The sequence below is a fragment of the Lampetra planeri genome, chromosome 46 (genome assembly GCF_965212315.1).
Source record: "Lampetra planeri chromosome 46, kcLamPlan1.2.h2, whole genome shotgun sequence".
Lineage (NCBI taxonomy): Eukaryota > Metazoa > Chordata > Hyperoartia > Petromyzontiformes > Petromyzontidae > Lampetra > Lampetra planeri.
Genome location: NC_136152.1, coordinates 7089850 through 7111324, shown reverse-complemented (window position 1 = coordinate 7111324; position 21475 = coordinate 7089850). Strand labels below are relative to the sequence as shown.

General features: G+C 43.6%; 1 protein-coding gene across 2 annotated transcripts; it reads right to left on the bottom strand.

Annotated features, from left to right (window-relative positions):
• Window positions 1-4900: 4900 nt before the first annotated feature.
• Window positions 4901-20898, bottom strand: GPX4 (glutathione peroxidase 4). Of its 2 annotated transcripts, none has more exons than XM_078615250.1 (7): window positions 20795-20898; window positions 12865-12959; window positions 10023-10170; window positions 8679-8830; window positions 7279-7303; window positions 6675-6734; window positions 4901-5921 (listed from the first exon to the last, which is right to left on the bottom strand). In XM_078615250.1, the coding sequence occupies exons 1-7, from the start codon at window positions 20795-20797 to the stop codon at window positions 5889-5891; spliced, it is 516 nt and encodes a 171-aa protein (XP_078471376.1). In that variant the 5' UTR covers window positions 20798-20898; the 3' UTR covers window positions 4901-5888. The 2 variants fall into 2 exon arrangements, with proteins under 2 accessions (XP_078471376.1, XP_078471378.1); XM_078615252.1 differs by having other exon boundaries at window positions 20713-20820.
• Window positions 20899-21475: the final 577 nt, after the last annotated feature.

The following is a 21475-nucleotide window of genomic DNA, read 5'->3' as shown; positions in this document are numbered from 1 at the left end:
TCGACGTGAAGACCCTAACTCACCACTGCCAAGTCGTCGGCAGGAGGCGCAATTCCGAAGCTCTTTGTCCGTGATGGATCTCGCACGTGCAGTTGTGCCCCCTCTTGCCAGCAACGTGTTCCTGTGATTACTGCGGTGTTTTAAATTCTAAGTGAATTGGAACTAGGGCTAAACGATTTGGGGAAAATATCTAATTTTCTATTTTTCTGACAGATATTGCGATTAAAAAATGTAAGTCAAGCTTCAGTTCAATATTCACTGTGTAGTAGATTTAAAACGTGTGATGGAGCATTAACACATGATACCATCAAAATATGAACTGCTCTATATATTCTAATGCAAGGATGAGAACTTAAAATATATTAATTGCTTCCAACATGTATTTGTTAAAATGTTTTAATATAAATAGAACAATCAAACATCGAACAATTGTTAAGTTAAATAAATACAGTTATAATCTTACAAAATAAAACTATTCCAATAAGAAAGTACGGTAATAGGACTTTTCAAATCGTAAAAAATCGCAGCCTTTGCGATTTACTAATCGCATTGTTTCAAATTGTGATTTCGATTTGAAATCGATTAATTGTCGCCTGATGAAGCTAGTTGTAATTCCTGGCGAAACGTCGTACTCGGATTGTAAATGTTATGGCGTGGCTCTCCAACACACCGGCATACTGTACTAGTACACTACACTATACACTACACTACTATACACTACACTACACACTAGTGCTGTACTAATGACGAATTGGCCACGTTTTGTTTACGTGACAACCCTTACTAGTTGACTGTGTCGGGTGGTGGTGGGTTTTAACGACACATTTATATATTTACGCGATCTAACCGAAAAAACCTCTATTATGGATGATATTGGTCGCGAAAGCCTACGTGTTAAACTGATAATTAAATGTAACTGTTACATTCATATTACTTGAATGTTAATGGATTGACAGGGGACTCGGTAATGTTAATTGACTGTTGATTGAGTTATTGGTGGCGGTGAAGATGTTCACAAACAACACCTTGATATTCAAGTTGATTTAATGTTTCAATATATAAAATACTTGTTTGATTGGGTCTAAAAAATTAACACTGATGCTCGACGCCATGAACAGGAGGGACTGAGATTGGAGCTTTACCACTGGTTATCGTTGCACTCCCACAGCAACCAACACGTCCACATCTCTGGTCAACCTGGTGGTGTCAGTAAGGCATTTGTTTTACGTTGTGTATTCCTGTGTTGTGTCGACGCAAAATGCCCGCAGCCTCTGCCTTGCCCCTGAAAAGCTTTTACGCACTTCCCCATGAGTTCATAATCGCGGCCCTAAATGTCAAATGCGAAATGTTGAGGCATACATTACTTGCCTGTGATGACATATCCTTCCCTCTTTGGGGCAAGTCACCTATATGCCACATCCCGTATCTCTGTGAGAATGCTTTCGAACTGAACGATAAATGTGGTGTATTTACACCACTACAAAGTCCATCAATTAGTATTGACTTGACATGAAAGACATTCGTTTTGGTAGGGATTTATTTCAGGGTGTAATTGCATTCCCCTCGATTAAGTGAATAATTCTAACATGTGTATGCAGTAAAATGAGCTCAAAGGAGAAATGTTTCTGTGCAGATTGATTATGTGTGTGAGACAGATAAGACATATTCTCTCGCAGATAGTTCATTAGACCTCCTTTGCCAGTACCAAAATATAATAATAGGGTTTTTCCCCTTTTGATGTTGAAGATGCTCACCCCGAGCCCTCATTACTTTGATATTGCATTATCTTTGAGCCGTACGCCTTTTGGCGTCCTCTGGTCGAGCACCAATTGGGTCGAGGCTCAAAAGAAAGCCGTCCCTTGGTGTGGACCAATCAGTTTTAAGGACAATGAATATATTATCATAGTGTTTTTTGTTTGCATTTTGACTGCAAGTATTGTGGTTAATGCAGACATGCATCCTTGTAAAAAAAGGTTTCAGTTTTGTTACCAGAAAAAAGGGGAAAACCCTATTAATTATCGCAGATAGTTGTAGACGTCGTCCTCTCTCTGTTATTTGAATTCATTAACTTTTTCTCAAAACATGCAGAATTTTGTCTGTTGATCTATCTACCCTGTGTCATCCTCATAACTGAAGTTTGATGTCCATGACAGATGCTTTCCATCGTTTGCGATGTTCAGTGCGTCTCGAGGAGTTTCGTGAAGCTTCTAAAATTGTCCCACATCAATTGTTTTTCTTCGTGTTCCCTTCAACGTTTCTTTCCCAAAAAAAAAATCTGGTATCGTGTTGTGGCGCAATGAAATGGGCTACAGATGAAGTGGGTTTCTATCGTGTCCGTCCAGTGATGTTGTGTACATTCTTGACGTTTTTTTTATTCAAAAGGAATGTGCCTTCGGGCTTGTTATCTCATCAATATGGGAGCACACAGTGTGGCAAAGGTGGGATTAACTCAAACACGCGAATGCAGCGTGATCAGCGGATTGCCAGCAGACACGTGGTTTGCCTCCGACCCAAATCACCCGGAATGTGCCGAGATGGAGGACTGACACTCGTCTGCCCCGTAGTTGTGACCTTGTTGAAAAGAGTGGCCTATATAAAACTCAGGGGGAGTGGGATACACAATAGTCAAGTGTAAACAAACCTTCAACAGATATCTTTTTGGGTTAGATCGCGTAAATCTAAATGTTGCTAAACCCGCCACAGCCAATTAGTACGTCATGTAAACAAAAGATGCCAATTTGTTACTAGTTCAGTAAACCGACAATATTTACAATTCGAGTACTAGGGGTGGGTTTACTAACACACGAGTGAACTGGTAACGAAGTGACGTCTTGTTCACGTGACAAACCTTACTAATTGGCTGTGTCGGGTGGTGGCGGGTTAAACGACACGTTTATATTTACGCGATCTAACCCAAAACAACTCTATTATGGATATTGGTCGCGAAAGCCTACGTGTTAAACAAACCCTCAACAAAAGTTAAAATATGAAAATAATGATTAACAATCCAACCTGCTTTTGTATATCATGCATTCAGCTGGAGTGATCCCTCTTCTGTGTATGGATAAAGGCTGCAATGCCCATCACTTAATTGTCACTGGTGTTAAATACTGCACCAACATCGGTGGACTTAAATATATAATAGTTTCGAAGGGTGGCCGAGCCTTTAACATGGGACTCGGCCACTTCTAGTGCATACCAGCCGATCCGGGCATGACGTTGCAAGATAAGCAGTGGCCAGGAGATGGCAGTACAACAATAGTTCTCCGTCCACATGGATTTACTTGGTTTGTGTGCCAAGTGCTAACCCTCCGAAACGTCGTGATTTTTATTCTATTTTAATGTTTTACCTATGTGACTTTACCGAAAAAACCTAAGAATATGAATCCTTGCAGTCACGAAAGCTTCAAATCTAGAATTAAGTGCTAACCCCTTATACGCGTGGGTTTCTCCTAAACGTCCCAATGCAGAGCCCTCCTGAAAGTCTCAATTGTTGGGTTTCTAAGTCACTTTTTTCCCCATTCTAGAGCCGTTTATTGAATAAGCACGGTTTGGCTACGTGCGGTGCAAACGTTCCACATACGTGCGTACAAAATAATGCGTCATTTAAGTATATGCATTTCACATGCGAAAAGAACGTACACGTAGTCCCTTCGTCAATCAACGGCTGGATGATACCATCCTACACCATGGAGGTCGTGGGTATCATTTTACCAGACTTCACCACGCTGGCCAATGCAGGTGGATGAAGGCTATTGCGTAGATGTGGGCTCATTATGGATGTTTTTACCATCAGGATTAGTGTACTCTATCCAATTTGGGGATCACTTAGGACTCGGCAGTAAATTAGTTACGAGCATTTAAAGCTTTCGTGACTGCAGGGATTCATTCTCACGACGTTTCGGCCACAACGCAAGCAGCCGTCCAACCTGAGGACGGCTGCTTGCGTTGTGGCCGAAACGTCGTGAGAATTATTTTATTATGCTTTATTTTTTATTATTTTATTACTTCCCTTCTACGTGACTTTACCGAAAGAACCAAGAAGATAGTTACGAGCAGCCATGATGTGCAGTTATCCAGCTCTGGTAGACATGGGGGCTCGCAATTGGAAGGTTAGAGTTAAAATCCCATAATCCCTCCTGGGTCAATAACATGTGCACCACTTTGTTTGAAGTCGGCAAAGTTTCCCCCCCCCCCCATTCAGACATTCCTCCCATAGCTACGTGAAATTGCAATCACGGCTTCGGGGCCGCCAGTGGAAAGTATTCGCACCGAACAATTTGCTTGTCAAGAGGGGTTGCACGATGGAGACTCGCCACCTACCACAGTAATAGTTTCTACCACGAGTGGGCCTCCCCACAGTGCGGGGAATACACTTGGCCATACAGTGCTTGAACATGCCAAGTGTAGTATGAAGGCAGGTAGCAAACTACAATACACTGGATGCCCCGTTGGAGTCTGCACCAAGGTTTTCACACAGTAGTTGCTCTATCCAGACTCACCCTTACTTAGCTTCATTAGATGTGACAATATTAAGTGCCTTCCGAATGATTTGGTTTGATTGGAGATTTAAATTTATTACAAACACTACCGATGCATTTGCGCTCAATGCTGTGGAAAGCAGGTACCGGTTGCCAGCCAGCCAAACTTTTTTCTAATGCAGTACGATATATAGTATATGACACTCCACACTGTTTATTGCAGGGTTTTCCAAGGCAGAGCACATGAGTATAATACAAAGATGGATTTTACTGCACTGGCCCGTTTCCCACGATGTTGCTCTTGCAAGCTAGATGTTTATAGATGGACACCCATTAAGACAATGTCCAAGCTCGAACAAGATAGGATGTGTTCCTGGTAATAATGGTCAGAGGAAACACAAATGACATTGCAACAGAAATGGCCACGCTTTGATTTTTATTGGTTCTAGCAAACAATTGTTTAAGACTTGTGATTTCTTACGGCACTGAAATTTACAAACAAAATGGTACAAGGACCATAGGGCATTGTGGGATCCAAAAGCACGTGACAATCCCTGCCAATGTGTGGTGGAATAGGCAAACTATTAAAACGCATACAATGTCTGTCTCAATGACTGTGATATAACTGCGGTCTTGAAAAATCACGCAACTTTGGGATAGATAGAAACACCATGTGCAAGTTATGATTTAGCATCAACATCATATTTTGTCCAATTGAACAAACATGCATAAACATGTATTTTTCATTCAGTTTTATGAAATAACATGCACATTTAAGTAGCCATTTTAAAGTAAAAAAAGCAACTGTACAACCAATAATTTACTCTATTCAAGTGAAATGATTTGGCAATATGAATTCACTTGTAATTTAATGGTGCCCTGGTATCTAACATCGTTAAGGAAACTTAATTCTGTCGCGACATCTGTGCAAGATAACGCTAAACTACATGGCAGCCGCTAATAACGGAAGCCCAAAGCTTGTTGAAATCCAATAGTTACCTCTTTTACAAAGCGTTTCCTTATTGCCTGCAAATTACAAGCCAATTAACCATCGAGTTTCAAAGAGAGCACAAAAGTTCAATCCTACCATCAGCACAGACAAGCATTTCAAAAGCAGAAACACATTTTTTTTGTAAAGAAAGCAACAGAGCCGGTTTTTTGCCGGCCTTCGCATGACAATGACCACGCACGCTCTGCCGTCACCCCTGCTGGATAGAGCGGACTGCACGCCGCTCTCTTTCAGGGCAGCCCTCCCAGGATTCCTGGTTTGTGGGGCCACCCTTCATTGGCTCCAAGCACGTGGGCGAGGCTGGCGAATGAGCAGCCAAAAGTCAAGACGAAGAAGGTTCTGCCGGGCTTGGGTAGGAATATCGGAGGGGAGAATCTGGCAAGGCCTAAAAGAAAAGCCTACAAAATGGGCAGGAAGTCCTTCTCAATCCCCTGCAATACAAGAAGTTTGTGTAGGAACATGCATTAAAATAATGAACCATTTTACACATTCAGCACAGGCACACCTCAACTCAACACTGGTGGCTTCCTTTGCAAGTGGGTTCTGTTGCCTTCTTTGTTCTGTGCAAGCAGGGAGGGCCTTGCTAGCCTCAGTAATTAACATCTCACTAATAATCTAAATGAGCAATTGTGGCAGGGGCGTTGCTATGTTTCCTCTCGTGTAACATCTGCCACCTCGTGGAAAAACCTGGATATGTTGTTCATGAGCCCTGGGAGCCACCCGAGACCGAGCGGTGGGCCAACTGGTATCTCCAGAGCCACATGTGGCTCAAGCCACCACACGTGGCTCAATCAAACGGGGCATAACATAGAACGTACTATCACAGTATCAAAAGAATAATGAATGTCTCCTATGCTGTGCGAAAACTGTCAATATATATACTTGGCTCTGTGCATAACTCATGGCTACTTTTTGGCTTTTGGTCTGCCACAGGTTGGCCACCCTGTGCTAGGCAATGTTTTTTTTTTAACCGATATTGTCGACACGTGACAGAAACATTACAACTCTATTTACGGAAACAACCCTACGAACCACTAAAGTAAGCAATAAGTTAACATTTGTAGCTCCTTTTTAATAACATTTGAATAGCAGTGCAAAATATAAGCAAAATTAGATCTCTTAAAAAAAAACTATCAAGAAGCATAACAAGTATTGTTCGCACTAAAGTAAGGAGAGATGCTTACCACGGGATCATCCACTGGGCCGTATCGCTTGACCACCTGTCCATGCTTATCGATGAGAAACTGGAAAACACGCACAGGATACAGAATTTAGCAGTTTATCATCATGGACACCGTTTATAAAAGGTGTGTTTGTGAACTGACCAATCTTGAATTTTTGCAAGGCGTCGTTCCACATCATTACAACACAAGCGTACAGACTGGACCCGAGAAAGGATGCAAGCCCTTCGATTCGCACGTTAGGCGACGTACGGTGTGAAAGAAGTTAAATGTACGTACATGCCAAATGTGAAATTGATGATAAATCTTTCACCAGGAATTGACATTTATTTTTTGAGGACGAATGGAGATGGAGGGAGGGAAGGCCACCGAACACACGGGATGTAAAATATAAGCCCCAACAACCTTCAGTTGATAAACGAGGGTGGTCAAAACATTTTGACGAGCAGAGTTTACGACTCGCACAAATACAGGGTTTGTAAATGCCCAGCCGCAGAAAGGGTCGTTTCCAACCTCGCATACCCTTACACCAATACCTTCCATGAATATAAGCAATGTGTCACGCTTTATTAGAAATATACGTCAACAAGTATGACCGACAACATACCTTGGTAAAGTTCCACTTGATTGCACTGAGAAGGAATGAAAATCAAATGTAAATTTCAATGTTTACAGAAATAACAACATTACAATGGACCCTAACAAAATCATTATGGCTATGCTAGCAACATTTCTCCCCCACTGCATAAAGACCACCAATGATGTTAATTAGCAACTGTTAAGTTAATGTAAACATTTAAAAATCGTATAGAAACATAGTACACACAGCGCCACCTACTGTCAGTATCGCTGTACTTTAACTTGCATAGAATTGCAATTCATTTAAAATTATGAATCGCAAACAAAACAATGTTTTTTACACAAGCGCAAACTGTGCGTTAACAGAAAATCACTCCCGTGTTTTTATAGCCAGTTTAGGCGCATTGCAGGTGGTTTCTCATCTGTAGGAGCGATACATTTGGCAGCTACATCATTTCACAGGTAGATGGGCTGAGTAAATAAAGACTTTGAGGACATTATACGGATTTTAGAAGCAATACCAAGTATGTGTTCAGGATCCTGCATCAAATTATTGTTCAATACTCGGTAAAGCATATTGTGGATATGATTGCAGGTATGTACCAAGGATCCCGTATCAGCTGACAACATTTAAAGTCATGTTTCAAGTCTATTTGTTTAACCAGGTGAGAACCCAGGAGAGACCAGGATAGTCTAATTTGCAAGAGTGACCTGGGGAATTAGTCTGCCAGCAGAGGCGGTGATAACTATGCATAATCCCAAATGAGTAAATGGGACAATTTTCAAATTTGTACCCCTGTTTCCCACACACAAATGGCCTACTTTTGCGAATTACATCAGGCGATTCTTTCAGGTCTCACGCGAAGCGCGCATAAAATTACACCCGCAGTATTAAAAACAAACTTTTTATTTTACCAGGTAAGGGCGACTCAGCTATATAGCTCGGTTTCAGAAGCGATTTGGCCACAAATAAATCGCTCAACAAAGTGGCTTATCACGTGTAAATTAATAGCAGCCAAATTCTCTAAACACACGTCGATTTTAAAATGTGGAGGGAAAAATTGGAGGACCCGGATAAAAATCCACACGACCACGTCAAGAGCATGCAAACTCCAACTATACAGCAGGCGTCAAGGGTCGGGATCGAACCCACGACCTCCTGTATACCAGGCGAGGTAGTTAACATCTCGCCACTGTGGCAACCAGGGTGGTTACTCGATTTTAACTCTGAACCTCTAACGAGTGGCGAAATGCACCACCCCTGAACCCGCGACACCGCCCATGTAATTTGTCTGGTGGCATTTTTAGAAGATCCACCGAGCGAGTGACTTTTCACGGTTTGCTCATCAACATTTTGGCTTTAAAAAAAAAAATCAGTTGGCAACGCTGCAGACAAAGCAAGTGAAAGAGCAGCAAGCGAAGACGCACTTGTACAGGGTGCCCCTGCCATTGGGCTGGCTCTTCAGCCACTTCCACAGTGGGTGTGCGCTGTCAGAGTTGACGTCGATTTTGGAGAACATGTCGAACTCCACATTGTACTTCTTCACAAACTCCTTTATCTCCGCGTCCGTGCCCGGTTCCTGGTGTCCGTCACACACAGAAAGACCTGAAACAAGCCCCCACCCCACCTGTGCAAGAGGAGTGCTCTGGCCTCCAACATCGTGAACAGGGGTTGTGGCAACCAAAATAACAAGACAGCTTTTTTTTTTATTCGGTAAAAAACTCAATATTTAAAGTCGCAATGCACTGCGGTGGTGAATTCGAGCCACAGGTTGCCAACCCCTGGTCTAGAAAAACGTGTGCATAACAGGCCACACTGCTGATGAGATAAAAAAATATACGACTCCAGCCCAGAGTTTGCCTGCTTAACCGAGAAAACATTGGCTCATAAGTGCCATGTGTACACGTACAGCCCGTTATCAATCCACTGCTGGAGGAGGGCCTCCCCCACACCATGCACGTTGGTGGGAATTGTTTGACCATACTTCACCATGTTGGTCATTGCAGCTCAACATGGATGTTGGGAGCATTGTACAGTACAAAATTGGGAAATTCTGGCACTGCCTTCTCCTGTTCATGACCTAGAAATCAGGACGTCAGCGCGTGCGGATCAGTGTCTGCAGCTTTAACAGACCCATTGGCCACCAGCCGTCATACAGCCACCTGCTCACGGCTTGGTAGTTCCACCCAATGGAGTGTTGACTTGTGACAACACAAGGGTGGCTTCCATCAGTCGTGTTTTCCCAGGATTGTATCCCCATTTTAAAAGTAGCTGACGTTCTGGAAAATGAGCAAGTCTTCCCATAGCTAACTGATTGGCATGGTTGGCTACGTAGGGTGTGAAATAAGTTAAACATGCAAGCATAAAAAAAATCCCGTTAAGTGTCAGTTGAGCAACCATACACTCAAGAACATACATTTATATGCAGTTATACCCCTCCTTCCAGTACTGCGAGATTCTCTTGCAATGATACATAAAGCCGAGCGGAGGCCACGGCTTGGGCTAGCAATGGAGCTAGAGAATTACTATGCTTTAAATTTTTATTTTACCCGGTAAGGCTCACTGAACTAGAAAAAGCTCTTTTTCAAAAAGGGAGCAGTCCACAAATGATAGCTCAATGAAGTGGCTTATCATATGGAAATGTATAGCAGCCAAACTCTAAACACGTGTTGGTTCCAAATATGGAGGGAAAACCGGAGGACCCATGCAAATATACAGGCATTCAGGTCAGGATCGAACTCACGACCTCCTGTATACTGGCATACCCCTACCTGCTTGCCAAACTGGTTGCAGGGGAAGGCGAGGATGCGGAGGCCGTGGCTCTCAGCGTACTGCTTGTGCAGAGCAGCGAGCTGAGTGTAGTTCACGGCAGTCTTCCCTCACTTCGACGCCACGTTCACCACGATGCAAACGTGGTCTCTGTAAGTGGGGGGGGGGGGGGGGTGGTAAAAGTAGGTAAAGGAGTACAATTTGGTCTGCTCTTCCACGCTTGTCAAATGTATTAGTGAGGTGTACACCCACACTTTACTCCGCCACACACAAACCTGCCAAATCCACTGACATGGTGTACCCATTGGCACTGCTGGGGTGGTCAGAGGCACGAAGGTAGTCCCATTGTTTAAACTGCCATGGCCAGGCATCGTATTAAACCGGCAAACTCTGGATTGCAAGTCTAACGCGCTAACCATTACAACATGAGGCGATGGGAAATCAAAAAATACATTTGGAACGTTAAGATATTTTTCTTTAATTCTAAGGGTAATCAAACAAGACTAGGACATAAACCGGACTGGTCGCTGCGAAATTTAGGGCGGTTCATAAACAATTGCCAAATTAACAAATCACTTGAAATCATGACCAAGCAACAGATCTCAGAGGCCAAACAGGAATAAACATCGACAGCGCTTTGATGGGTAGCTATGTTGTGGGCAGCTGCAGCAAAATCTGCTTGTGGAATGTACTTTTATATTCCCACCTGCCTTCAACCAACCCACCCAGTCAAACAACCCCGACAAACGACACGGAAGCCTTAACTCTATAAGCGGATTATAAAATGGCTTGTACAGGAAATTAAAAACTTCAACAACTGCCTTAAAAAATAAAAAGCAATTACATAATCGGCAAGCTTTCAGGGAATGGTAGTTCATGACACATTAAGGGATATTGCCGAAAACGTGGTCGATTATATATATTTTAAGGCTGTTGTTGACAAGTTTGTCGTGTTTTTTGTTAATTGTGCCCCACTGGCAACGTGGAAAATAATTTGTACATACGCATACAAACAAAGTATTGGGGGCAACTGCTGTTAGTGAGCAACTATCAAGGCCAACACAGCACATGAGAGCAGACTGTGTGGCCAACGCCACAGCTGGCCACCTTTGTCTCTCCTTTGCACGCATTTAAGACTCCAAAACAGGTCCAGACACCACCGGCCACTGAAGTTATGCATCGCTGGGAATGGAATCCAGGTCGCCGAGATAGTACACCAGTACCCGAACAAAAGGACAGTTTCCCTTAAAGCCTTAATAGACTGTTAGAGCACCTATGAAGGCCAGCATCGCGCAGCAGGTTGTGGCCGGGACTATGCCCAGCCACCTTTGTCTCATCAGTGTACAAACCTATTCCAGACCTGGAGTCTATTAGAATAACAATCACGGCAGTATTGTCAACTCAAATTACAATGACAATGTGATTATACAAATTACAATTGTAATGGTCTCAGGTCTGGTCCACACTGCATCGGGCCACTTTGTTTAAGCCCGAGTTAAATCCGACAAGGCTGAGGAACGGTTAAGATTATTTTGCCGCTGATGTTAGCCGTGGGCTGGGAGTTTTAATCATGGTGCTGGATTTACAGAGCAGAGCACAAACCAATTCTTCACCCAGCAGAGCAAGCACGCACACACAAGCCACAAAACCAACACAACCGCCATTCGCCACGAAGTGGCGGTGATGTCACCACAACGCTTGTGCCACACACACACACAAAAACAAAGATCTTCCGTATAGCCTTAACATACTGTTAGGTCAAGTGCTGTTAGCGAGCACCTATGAAGGCCAGCACCAAGCCCGGCTGCCTGCCTCTTCCCAGTGATGCTTACACACCGCATCAGGTACCTCTGAGGCGGAGTCGACCTAGGGGAGGCCCAAGATGGTTCAGATAATCGTCACTGGTGTTGGCCATGAGCGGGAATCAAACTCAGGAGGTAGGGTTCGTAGTGCAGCGCGCGAACCACTCCCCACGTACACAAGTCCCAGTTACACAGCATGGTTAACCACCGAAATATGCGCGCACTTCCTTCTTGTGGTTTGTGCTGCTGTTGTTTCTAGAGAGAGTACTCATGACAAATACCAAATGAGCACTGTGTGCTGTTTGCCTGTAACTTTGTCACAACTCAAAGATGACGAGGGTGACTGCAATTAAACTATGTGGGTTATTTACAGGATAAGATGCAGTCTTACGACTGATAATAAAGTTTTAACTTAAAGCTTTCGTGACTGCAGAAATTCATATTCTTGGGGTCTTTTGGTAAAGTCACGTTATTTTATTTGAATCTATCTACGTGGCTTTACCGAAAGATGCAACAAATATTATAATAAAGTGGTCAGGTGACTGCGTTCCTAAAAAAAGGCCATATATTTGTTTGTTTAAAATCAATAATGAAAGTCAGCAACTCAAGGTGACCTTCAGCTATTATTCAATTAAAATAGCCATGGCATTTGTAAGCAAGACCAGACTTGGCCCTCTGCCAGTGTGAGAAAATAAAACAAAAAGAATCATGTTTATGAACAGACGATGTAACGCTTTCAAACATGCACGTCTTCGGAAGTATTTAAATAGCGGCACCTCCGATTCGCAGTTGGCACGTACGGTGCGAAAGCAGTTCAACATGTATACATGGAAGCTGATGGGCAGTGTCAGGGCAAACGGATTTTAAAATAATTTCTCCGACTCTTCCAAATGTTCGGCATGCCACTGATCAATGAAGCCCTGTGGAAAATGCCCAACAGCAACACAAACTGCACGCTCAAATGTCATCAACTTTGGATTGTCTGAGAATTATTGTGAACGCCGTTTACGGATTGTGCAAAATATTTTTTAAAAGCCCGCACTTGTATTTTTCTAATGACACTTCATTCCCGTCGATGTCCTTCGCCGAGAACTCGTACATGCTCTTCGCATCTTTCCAAGGATCCGCAGATTCGGCCTGAGTGGGGAGACATGGAAAACAAAAAGGGGGAGGAAGCACAGGGGGGAAATCAATAAAGCGTTCCTGTTACAAAAACTGTAAATGCAATTCTCAGCATGCTCCCCCTTCAGCCATTACATTTCCACACCACAGAATGCATTACAAACACATGGCTAAGAAGGAGTTAGAGATGCCAAGTGGTCCTCTTTAGCACAAACCTGAAGTGAATGAACCAGGAAAGGGGGCTTGGGAGACAGGGATCGAAGGAGATGGGTAATTAACCCATGTCCTGGTGAGGGAGACTTTCGGGCGGGTGGTGGGGGAACGTGGACGTACGACGACTGCACTTATGGTTTTACAATTTTAGGGCGACCCCCAGTACCCCCCCCCCCAACCGCTGACTCTTGTTTCCCCTGCGGGCCTGAGACTACCTTCCGTAAGTTGAATGTACCCCCACTCCCCACCTTCTTCCCTCACCACCCCTTCCCCCCCAGGTAAAAGCATATTGGCTCCCAGATGCAAACCCTTTGTGTGAAAGAGGCGATAGATCGATAGATGTAGAACCTCCGCCCCCCCCCCCCGCCGTTACATTCCGCCCCACCCCCGCATTGAGTGGTCGCGTCGGATCAGAGGGCCCCCGAGTTTGTCCCCGTCTGGTTCTTCCGTCACCTAAGGCGTTGTTACTGGGCCTATGTTTGTGTTGTTTCATAAAATCCTAATATAAAAACCCACATTGCTAAGCGACGCAAGTCCAAATTGGTTGGCTTTCCCCATCATGAGCCATGGCCATTTGACTGCTGGATGAAGGCCTCCTTAAGCCACTGCAATCTTTCACAATGCTGCGACGACGCATGGTTTAAATCTTTTAATAAGGCGCGGTAGTCATTTCTTCATTACATTTATTTATTTTTTGTACGCCCATTTACCCCTTTTGCTCAACCTCGCAAGTGAATGAAGGGCAGTGTTAATTTGACGTCACCGAGTAATATAAGAAAAAACTCCCACGTTAACACTATTTAAATAAATATTCACCAAATATTAAAATGAACCAATGTTTCTGCAAACAAGCATCACTCTGCATTTAAATACCAATATAATGAGAAAAGAAAATCACGCATTACCAAATCATCTGGCATGCAACCATAGGTGACCAGTGTGAGTAAAGCGGGTTGCTATTGGCTGCTGGAGCCCCATTGTGGACAGTGGAGCAAAATTCTTCTTGCATCTTGCTGGCTGCCTTCACCAACCCACACAGCCCAGTGTGGTGAAGTATGGTCTAATGGACCCCCACGACACGTGGAGGCCCGCTCATGCAGCTGTATATTTACTGTATATTGGATTTCTTTTAAAATCAAAACAGTGCTCCTCTTAAAAACACACACCATGCAACGTTACTAAACTATTACTTCACCATGACCAATGCGGTATTCACGAAGTGGCTTGTTTAAAAAAAAAAGGCACTCAAAAGTCTTAATTCAGCAGCAATGAACCGATGCACAGTGTACTGCAGTGTTGCGCAAAACACCCGAGGTGGTGGAGCCAATGGGGGGGGGGGGGGGGCTTTACGCCACACGAACCTTTGGAACAGACACCATCAAAAACCTCCACGAATGACGATACAAATTTACTGCCATTATAAAAACGGCAAAGGACAAAGATAACTTGAAAGAACCACGATTCGTCTAGAACCTAACAGATGATTGCCCAAAGCTCCGCACAAATGCCAATATTAAAACGATGGCATATTGCCACCCTCACCGCTCGACCCTCGCCAGCCACTCACTATCGCACACGTCACACGCGCCGGACACCACCAAACACGAGACACCCAACACTCACACGTCTCATGCTCACTTTTACATCCCATGTCTTTCCAGGATCCATTTTGCTTGTAAGAATCTCGTTTACTCAATTATGCCAACCATAACATTCTGTAAAATTTTAATAAACTGAACATTAGATACCAGAGGTGGGACAAAGTCATTGTTATGCAAGTCCAAGTCGAGTCGCAAGTCATCAAATTCATGACTCGAGTCTGACTCGAGTCCAAGTCACATGACTCGAGTCCACATCTCAGAGGTGGGACAAAGTCATTGTTATGCAAGTCCAAGTCGAGTCGCAAGTCATCAAATTCATGACTCGAGTCTGACTCGAGTCCAAGTCACATGACTCGAGTCCACACCTCTGTTAGATACTCAAATATGCGTGTTATACAAATAGTGTTTAGTACCATTATAATGCTTTAGCATAAAAATTAGACTTAAATCTATTAATACAACTGTAATATGCCCACAAATGAAAATCCAACTTTGGTACAAGAATAATAGATTTACACTTTGGCGATATCAAGATGGGCTACTAGGCTAGGGGTGGGGAAACTGTGGGAGGTTAGGGAGAGTACAGGTTGTGGCTACTCCTCTCACTCTGAAGATCGGGGCACATCGAATTCTCAAGTCATTAACAGACCCTACCTGCGAATCTTATCCTGCGCAGCAATGGCAAGTCGTTGGCTACAAAGTCTGCCAGAAAAAAACCACACACGCTAGCGGGATGGCAATGATTGTGCAAGGTTTTCACCGTTGCCAAAGTTCATTGCAAAACATCACCATGGCCCTGGAGTTAATTTGCAAGCCAAAAAGCAATTTCAAGTAATTTAAAGAATACCACACTAGCAAATTATCGCATAGAAAAAGTATTTATATAGGGTCATTATTGTCAGCTATGATCAATCCATTACTGGACGAAGGACTCTTTCCCCCCCACCCACCACCACCTCTCATGAACATGTGATGCATTCGGTATTTAATAAAGAAAAGCAGCCGCTTCATCTAAACAAAATGCGTACATTTCTTTTATTTTTTGTATTTCCGTTTGCTCCGCAATATAGTGTAACGCAGCAGTGTAGGTCTCATGGTCACTGCAATACAAAAATCCATCAATCACAGACCTACACACGAGATTTCACCACTCCACCTCTGTGGTGGATGTCCTCTCGCATAAGATACACATGGTACATGGACGGGCCTATTGATACCGAAAGGCACAACTCAACGGGCATTGATCAAGGCCCCACCACGTTCTCAAAACATAAATCTCTCCGTTTCTCAAGTAGGGCTTATGGCAAAAAAATATCCCCCCCCCCATCTACAGTTGACCATCGATTATCTGGCTTCCAACATTATCCGGTGGTCGTGATAAGATCCGGCGAAACCGCTCCAAAGCCTGAAACCAGTCCAGCGATCGGCACTGTGCAACAAAAAAGTAGCTATGCTTCATTCGGTGTTAAATATTATATATAGTACATTATATACTACGTAATTAAAAATACTAAAGGTATATTAATCACCCCATGCAGTCTTGGAGAATGGAGTGTTAAGTATAGTACAGTAAATACAGTAACTGTTTAAAGTATATTTATTTTTGCCCATTTCTACTTTTTATGCCAATTTCACATAGTGAAAAAACATTTTAAACACTAAAAAACATAACACCTAAAAACAATGTCATGTAAGAATGTACAAAATAAGCTACTTTAAATGATTAGTGAATATCTGGCGTTTTTGGAAATCCGATGCCCCCATCCCTACCAAAGCCGCTAGATAATCGATATCCTTTTCTGTCATAAAAAGGTAGTTAATTATGTATATGGCGAGTACTGTACCTTAAAAAGGTAATTTCAGAAATTACCAACAAGCAACACAAATTGTAAGAAATATCCATTTTAACGCTGGAGCGACAAAAACAATTAATGTATGGCCAAGTCACGTCACCGGGTTCCTCACTCAGTGTGCGGGGTGTGTGAACAATTATCCTGAGCATTCCTGAGAGAAATAAACTGTTTGGCAAGTTAAACAGATGACCGATTTGCACATCCATGCTTAATCTTGCCACACATTATTAAATCTACTGTACTTGGTCAAGGACAGACAACTGCCGATTACTTTTTTTTTAAACAATAAATTGGGTCATGGCTGTAAACAGTGAAATGTAATGCTTGAAAATATGCACGTGTCCTGCTTTGGCCCAGCAAAGAGCGGCCATGCACACATGAATGCAGTAAGCCGATTAAAGGGCAATTTGCAAGGGAATTGATTTTGGAAAGAGCACAAAGCACCATACAATATAAATTGCTTCAGCACACCAGACACCACTCTGAAGCAAACTGTTATGAAGAAGTATATTTCTTCAGCAAGGGAGGGTTTGAATATATGGACCACTGTCATCCACCCTTGAGATGAAGACTGGGATACCGTCGAAAGATCTGTGGAGTCCACTAAATTGTATTGCCGGACTGATGGCCATGTTTGTCAGCTGTGCACCAAATGGCACTCCAGAAGCACCTCACGTGGCAGGTTACTCGAGTTGAGGAAAATGGTTCCGTTCATATTTCCAATAATATTCAGTCGATGAAGAAGCGTGATCACCGTGCGCAACGAAAAGTTGGTCATCTCGCCAAAAAGCACACGGCACATCCAAAATCACATCAGGCTGCAATATTATTCAGTCCTTTGTCAATCCACTAATAGATGAAGGCCTACCAATGCTGTGGCAGTAATGAGTTGTTTGACCATACGTCACCACGGTGGTAAGTTTGAGTTAATCATGGCAGGAGGGTAGCGTAGAAGTATATTCCAAGAACAGATTTTGATGCAACTGGCCTCTGCTGCCCACGACATACCTCCACAGGCATCTATGACAAACCGTAGTGCCTGGTGGTTGCCCATCCAAGCACGATCCAGGCTCAACACTGCTTCTCTTCCGAGATCTGGTGACATTGTGTCTGTTTAGGCGATTTGATCAGGACCAGTTCAGACACTCACCATCGATGTTACCCATGCCCAGGAATCAAACTCATCAGGTCTCTAGCTTTATCGCGCGATGCACAAATCACCATCCTGCCACCTCACCATAATAATTCATACACTTTACTTCATAAACAAGAAACCAAATTATTTAAAAAGTATAATTATACAAACCCATTGGGAACACCAAAGATTGTATCAAGGATTATCACATCACGTAATGATAAGCACCTGCATTCAATAAGTGTGTGAATGTGAAACAACCGATGGACCATCAGTTTTTATAGTTTAAAATGCTAAACAAAAACACTGATAATCCGTGAAAGAAAATACTCATATATTAATTCTACCTTGGTTGGAAATGTTGAAATGTGGTTTAATCAAGTAGAATATTTCTTCCTCGCCTGGGTAGACAAGCTGCAAGTTGACATGTTGCCAGAATACGTTCTAACGGGGCTACAACAGATGGCAACTCCATCAAACAACGTTACCCCCTTTTCCCCGCTGGCCCATTAGGGCCACGCCATCGCGGGGCCCTCAGTTAATGGGTCCTCAGCTGTTGGCAGAGCAGAGCCAGAATAAAATCGTGAAACGGCTAGCCGTCACACAATTGAATCTAGCTCTGGGACAAGCAGAGAGGGAGAGATGCGGTTAATAATTTCTGCCGTGCTGTTGCATCAGTCCTACACTGGAACATGTGCAATGCTGAGGTCACACGACATTAACGTGGTGTGACCAAGAGGCACAGCTCGGGGGGCTATGCGGTGGGAAAAAAAACGGACAGGGAATCTCAAGTGTGTGACTCTGTTGTGCATGGAAACGGGGTATCCCAGGCGCCAACCAATCAGTAATGGATAAAGAATCGCTGGTGTTGACACTAAATGGAAGTCGCCGTTGCATGATCCATCATTATCGCAGTGGTTAATATGTAAAAGACTACAAACACTGCATTACTGTTTAACTTTACTCCCATTGTAACATTTATCATGAAATCATCATTTTTAACCAGGCCACACATAGCCATTGTAAAACTATTTACTATAGTCTAGCAAAAACGCACATGAGCCATTCCGCTTCTCGATCCTGCACAGGAGCAGATGTCGTTGCTCCACGTTTGTGGTGTGGTCATTCTTGAGGAGTCTGGGGGTGCGTTTTCCCCTTCGGCTGCTGCAATATTGTCACCAAGATTGCCCATTAAGCCATCACTCCTTCCATAACCTAACCACTTACACTTTTCTCGACAGGGAATGCACTACTATCATGTTTTTGTTGTAACGTTCTTACCCGGCCCTATTGGACATCTGTGATAAAAGAGCTTTATCGCTCATCAGATTCCTCCAGTACAAATATTTTGGTTCTGATGCAGGCGTTTTTCCTATTCCATCTGTGTATTTCCCAAGCATGCACCACCTTACCATGCTTCTTTGCATTCTTTTCGGATTTACTTTATCAAGTGGTTCATGTTTCTGATAAATGGCAAAGCGAATAAATGGCACAACTTAACGTTTTAGTCACATCGTTACGTTGCTTTGCATTTCTTGCGAAAGATCAAATTTCCAAAAGCACTTTCCATCATGCTCGCACCTTGCCTCCGCCACCACTTTGATCCCGATCCACCTTCACCAATTTCCCTTGGTTCAATATTTTTTCTGCGTTTGCAAGATGTGCTCCTTTAAGAACGCCCTCAAAAGTGAGTCTAATAACACACTTTACAATACATAGATATTTAACAAACTCGGAAACAATTAATATGTTTATTTTCCACACGGAAATATTGAATGTTTCAATTTTAAAAATGTAGCAAATAATAAAGCAACTGATAGAAAGACATGACGGCGCAAGTTATACGGCCATCATACTTCAGCACGCAAGCCTGGTAAAGGCAGAGGCGGGTTGAATAGAGCTTTGAGCACAGAGATGGCAATACTCGATATTGCTTCACTGCAATGTAGCGCCAGAGCAGCCTATAACACCTGTTATGCGTGGTGGTTGCCCATCCCCAAACAACGTTGCGGGCTCAACGCCTGCGTAGCTTCCGAGACATCTGCGAAAACGAGTGGACGTCGTCTGTGGGGAAAGAGAGCTTTGTAGCTCATCGGATTCCTCCAGTAGATATGCGGATTGTGATCGTGGGCACATTCCGGGCGATTCTAACACGGGGTGTTTAGAAGGTTCATGATGCGATTAACTTTGAAGCAGTTAATGTCATTAACAAGCGATGTATTTTTTTTTATTTAAAGCTTTCGTGACTGCAGGGATTCATATTTTTGGTTCTTTCGGTAAAGTCACGTAGAAGGGAAATAATAAAATAAAAATATAAAACAATAACAAATTCTTGCTGTGGATTTCACACCTGATGATGCTTGCTTGTGTGTTGCAGTCGAAACGTCATGAGAATTGTTTTATATTTTTATCATTTTATTATTTCCCTTCTACGTGACTTTACCGAATGAACCAAGACCACCGACAAATAAGCTCGACTCCCGACCACGGCTATCATCATCAACCTTCTGACGAACTCGCACGAACGACGCGGGCGTGGTGGTGAAGTTACGCGGACGGTGAAACCCACCGCCCTCCGTGAGCGACGCGGCCTTGGCACAGACATTCGTCATCCAGCAGGGACACTTTATTGTGTGTAATCCGTTGCAGCAAGAGACGGGTCACTGCGGTACTGATATCGCTGCAACCACACACGTCTAACATTTAATGACGAGCTAAAGATTTAAAATTATTAAACTCGGTAACGATCTCAAGTCGCTGTAGGGTGGCGGCTCTCCGCGATGCCAAATTTCAGAGCCACGGACTTGCCGACTTAGTACATACAGTGGTAGCCTGCCTGAGTGTGCACCACTACCACCCCCACCATCATCATTACCACCATCAACAGCATCATCACCACCATCAGCAGCATCAGCACCATCACTAGCATCAGCACCATCACCATCAGCACCACCACCATTACTCACCATCATCATCATCACCACTAACACTACCACCATCAGCACCATCAGCACCACCATCGTCATCATCATCCTCCCCATTACTCACCATAATGCAAGAGAACGACCGCAAGCCCCAGGCCGCGCGACTTCTCCTTTTATACTCCCACGTCCTGACCACGCCCACAGACACGCCCACAGAGAGGGGGGCGGGGCGACTGCGGCAGTCAACACAACAGGGTAGCCTCAACAGTTTAAAAGACAATTCAAATATCATCATCATCACGTTTGTGTTGCACGTTTTGCCACAAGTACGTGTGGTTTTACGCAGACTCGGATGCCTTGCGAAAGGTATCTGTTTGGTGCTTGAACATCTTAACACAACTGTTTTATTGGCAGAAAGGGTAAAACCCTATTTTTATAGTTTAATCATTTTGATAGTACAGTTTAAAAGGTCCCATAAACTTAACGGATTATTGGGGGCAAGTGCTGTTTTAGCGTGTAGCACCTATAAAAGGCCGGCATGGCACACACCGGGCCAACTTTGTCTCCCAAGTGGTGATAGTTTACACACACACACGTGTACTGTACTCATTTGAGTCTGAATCGACCTGGGGGATGCCCAGGACTGGGTTCAGATAATCCGTCACTGGCGCTGGAATCGAACTCGGGTGGCTGGGTTCGTAGCGAAGTGGCAGTGCTCTTGGTACAATAGCCACGATTCATGGTTCTGTAAATTAATTGTACAATGATCAGCACGGGTATAACAATGTGCCCGAGCCGACTAATC